Below are 4,326 nucleotides of genomic sequence, written 5' to 3' on the forward strand. Positions count from 1 at the left end.
CCTGATTAGCGTGATTTGTTTAGGTCAACTAGCTGCGTAGGTTCGTTGCCGGCACGATGTATTTGTCAGACTCAGCTTGTCCAAAGGTAGCTCCCATCAATGGTAAGGCTAAGGTGACGAATGCACTATTTATTTTTCAAACAATGACGTACTCATCTCAAGATGCAAACGATCATCAACGTGAAAATTAGTAGGCATCTCTGGCGTCTATACACAATATTCAGTTTAATTGGTGATGGCGGCGTCGGGCAATGGCCATCACATTGGTAGCTAGCTAGCAATGTACGTAGTTCAAACTTCAAACCTAGAGTAGAATGAGCTTTGCTGCGCCATCCTGTAAGCTGTAACTGGCTTAGATGACTTTCAGTTGTAACTCCATGATTTGGCCTAATCCGAGAACTAGTTGGACGGAGGCTCTATCTACCAGTATCGGCTAACCAAGATGAAGGAGTTTTTAATTACGGCGCTGATCGATGTCAACACCCCTTATAGCTTAATTTAGTATTCACCCTCACATTCAAATCATGTTAGCTAGATGATGATAGCTAACAACTCAACAACTCTCAACTGTCTGAACTCAACAAAGTCAACCTTGATGATGCATGCCAGCTAATACAAATTTAGCTGGATGATATAGGATAGCTAGCAACTCAACGTATATTATTCTTCTCTTTACGTATATTATTCTTTTCTACTACTAGTATTTTGCAACCCAGCTGCGTCGATAAGCGGGAGGGACCCATATGTCATAGATAGATTATTCCACTGGTGAGCAGGACCCATGTATGCAAGGTTGGCGGATACAAACGGGGTGAAAAGGGTGGAGTGCATCACAAGTTTCAGTTGAAGGCGAGAGAGAGAAGAGAGTCTGAACCCAAGTTCAGTTTCAGTTGAAAGCCGCGGCCAAGTCAAGGAGACAAGGTGGAGGCGACCAAGCAGCATACACGAGGAATCGCCGATCCGACCATGGACGCCAACCGGCGGCCCGACCCTGCCGCCGGCGTTGAGCCGCCCTCCACTGCCACCGGAGGCGATTGGCACCAGCCCGAGGCACGCAGCAGGATCGTCAATAAGATGTACGTATGTATGTTGGGCGGGACTCACTCTATTTCATTCGATCTGGTTTCATCTGATCTGGTTTCCCCTCCCCGGCTCTTTCGGTTTCCCACACGGAACAAAAATAGAGGAATTTCTGTCAGTCATTTTTGCCATCGATCCCTCCAATATTTAGCTTTGAACTTTGATCTATCTGTACACACATATCCATAGCCGCGGCGACAGATTCGTCCGTCGTCTATGTACCTCCCAGTTTCTGTTCCTATTTGATTCTTCTTAGTCAAAATTCTCAGCTTCATTAACTCTCAACAATTTAACACAGGTTTATTGACAAATTTACCATGGCATATAATAGAACTGAGTTGGAGATCTACCCTGATTGGCTGCTCCGCCTACTCGTTCCGCTTTACATCTCACACAGATGCAATCCCCCCAATTTTGTCACATTTGCATTATGCGTGCAGAACGGAAGCTCTAAAGAAGCGTCTCCCAGTATCTGCGCCGGAGGAGCTGAACCAACTTCGAGAGATCGCTGTGCGATACGAAAAGAGGATCTATACTCAAGCAACCAATCAGGTAGTTCCACCTAAGCCACTATTAGTAATTTAGTATGGAACTTCACATCATTTTCTTTTGCATTACACAGGCTGATTATTTGCGGAAGATTTCTCTGAAAATTCTCTTTATGGAGATGAAGACACAACAGGCTCCAAGAAATGCTAAAGTCATTCCTGAACGAAACAAATCCAGTAAGGTACCATATACAGCAAACAGGATGTTGCACAATTTATCATCTTCACTTGGATGTTAATATTTTTTTTATTGCATCAAGTGCTGAGATTATGAGCTTTATTGCATTAAAGCACCCTCTCCAGCATAAGGCATAAGTATTTTGCATCTAGCTAGCTTGTGTCATGTCTATGTAGTTTCAACCTTTTGGTTCAATGAAATATTATTGGGGTTTTTTTTCCTATATAGTGGGGAGTTTGAGCTGGATGATACATTATCCTATAAAAGTAATTATCGAGTGGGAATCTGTTGGAACTGTTTTCTTTATCCAAGTTCCTCTAAAAAAATATGTCAAAAAGGGGATTTGTTAGAGATGCTCCAAGCATGCATACTGAGTGTGGCGGTCAAGTTAACCACATAACACCATCCCTTTCCTTGAGATCTAACAAAGTAGCATACAGGAATCACCGATCCGCACAATTGATGGACCCACCGGTTCGGAACCCGCCGCTGGCGGCGGCATTAACCTACCCCCCACCGGAGGCGATTGGCGTGCCCAGCTTCAGCCCGAGGCTCGCAGCAGGATCGTCGATAAGATGTATGTGTGGGCTCTAATTGGTTTGATTTGATTTCCCCAATGTCTAATTAATTTGATCCTTCCTCCGCCTTTTCCGGTTTCCTGGACATCTAGAAGATAAAAAAGAGGAGTAATTTCCTTCCCTCGGTCAATTTTTTCCATCTGATATAATAGTTCTGATCTAGCCATATTCATAGCAGCAACAACATATTCGTCCGATCTAGCTCCCAGTTTCTATTTGATCTTTATTACTAGTCAAAAATCCCCGCTTTGAATCTAGCTACACTAAGTCTGAACAATTTAACACAACATTTTATTGAGAATTGGAGATCTAACCTTGCCTGCTCTACCTGCTCGTTCCACTTTACATTTCAGAAGATGCAACATGTTTTATTGCCCACAATAGTTGTAATGCAATGCATCACGCCCCTCCCTTAGATTTATTCACATTTTGCATTATGCATGCAGAATGGTGACTCTAAAGATGCACCTGCCAATATCTGCGCCAGAGGGACAGAATGAGCTTCAAAAAATCGCTGTGCGATTTGAAGAGAGGGTCTATACTCTAGCAACCAATCAGGTAATTTTTCCTATCTTCGGACCAAAGCACACATTAGTAGTTATCGAGTTTTCCTTTAGTCAAACAGGGTTCATGGGCTAGTAATAGACCAAAATGTTGATCATAATCTTTGTTATCATCGATCATAGATTGAATATTGCAGTGTTTTCTACCTTGAGTGTCTTGAGCTAGTTACCTTCCAATTCATGTTCCTACGCCATGTGTCCATGCATCCGAATTTGTTATAGATGAAACAAAACTACCTTTTGTTAAAATGATAGTTCTACCCAAGTCCATGAGATGAATAAGCAATGGTATGCAATCATTTATCTCAGACAAAAAAATCAAACAATGCCTTACTCCCTCCTCCCCTTTGCCTGAATGGGATTCATCTTAATTGCATCTACTCCAGTCTTGAAGAAAATTTAAAACATATTTGTTTGGTTTGGGTGTACCATATTATCACTAATTCCATTTCAAATTTCTATTTGTCTGCATATTTGTGGCAAACCTAGGAGCAGTCTAGAACTCTCCATCATTTTTGCCTAACTCACTTATGGTGAATATTTGTTTATTTGATAAAGTTAGGGTACACTATCACTACTTTGATTTGGATTTTCTGTTCATATCACCTATTTGAGGTTGTGTGTTTTGTTGCTTAATTAGTTGAATTTTTTTGGATCCAAATGTTTGAAATCCTAAACACCTTCTGGACCGTGCTAAACTGCCAATCACACAAGAACTGTTGATTGCAAACCACCATTAGTAATTTGGTATTGAACTTTGCATCATTTCTCTTTTGTATTACCCAGTCTGATTATTTGCGGAAGATTTCTCTGAAAATGCTCGCGATGGAAAGCAAGGCACAACAGGCTCATGGAAATGCTCAAGTGATTCCAGATCAAAACAACTCCAGTAAGGTATCATATACAATAAACTGATTGCCACAATTTATCATCTTCACTTGGATGCCAATAACTTTTTATTGCATCAAGTGATGAGATTATGTGATTTATTGCATTAAATCGCCCTCAACCCTCTCCAGCATAATGCATAAGAATTTCGCATCTAGCTTGTGTTATGTGTACGAAGTTATTGAACCTGAAATGACATGGTAAGTGACTAATTCAACCTGTTGGCTCAGTAAAATATTATTACACGGTTTTTCCATGGATAGCGGGGAGGTTGAGCTGGATTATATGGGATCCCAGAAAAAAGTTCACCGAGTGGGAATCTGTTGGAGCTTTTTTTTTATTAGCTTCCTCTGTACTAAATTTGACTCCTCCTATGTTAAATTTGGTCTATCCTTACGAACTCCTCCTATGTTAAAGTTTGGTCTACCCCGACCTCTCTTGATCATTATTTACCGACGCTTCTAGAGGTCTGTGTGGTATGTGCTAAGCAT

General features: G+C 41.3%; 1 protein-coding gene across 1 annotated transcript; it reads left to right on the forward strand.

Moving 5' to 3' along the window:
• The first annotated feature begins 879 nt into the window (after nt 1-879).
• LOC119334198 (mediator of RNA polymerase II transcription subunit 15a-like) lies at nt 880-2,414 on the forward strand. The gene is made up of 4 exons (XM_037606803.1): nt 880-1,076; nt 1,521-1,632; nt 1,703-1,810; nt 2,247-2,414. Exons 1-4 carry the CDS (start codon nt 967-969, stop codon nt 2,412-2,414), a joined length of 498 nt encoding a protein of 165 aa, XP_037462700.1. The 5' UTR covers nt 880-966.
• The last annotated feature ends 1,912 nt before the right edge of the window (nt 2,415-4,326 follow it).

Source organism: Triticum dicoccoides, chromosome 7A (genome assembly GCF_002162155.2).
Source record: "Triticum dicoccoides isolate Atlit2015 ecotype Zavitan chromosome 7A, WEW_v2.0, whole genome shotgun sequence".
NCBI classification, from domain to species: domain Eukaryota; kingdom Viridiplantae; phylum Streptophyta; class Magnoliopsida; order Poales; family Poaceae; genus Triticum; species Triticum dicoccoides.

Bases quoted from the DNA above. Each gene is read 5' to 3' on its own strand.
- LOC119334198 (XM_037606803.1), top strand. From the start codon at position 967: ATGGACGCCAACCGGCGGCCCGACCCTGCCGCCGGCGTTGAGCCGCCC. The intron at 1,077-1,520 runs GTACGTATGTAT...TTATGCGTGCAG, and splicing joins AGCAGGATCGTCAATAAGAT to AACGGAAGCTCTAAAGAAGC. The intron at 1,633-1,702 runs GTAGTTCCACCT...TGCATTACACAG, and splicing joins ATACTCAAGCAACCAATCAG to GCTGATTATTTGCGGAAGAT.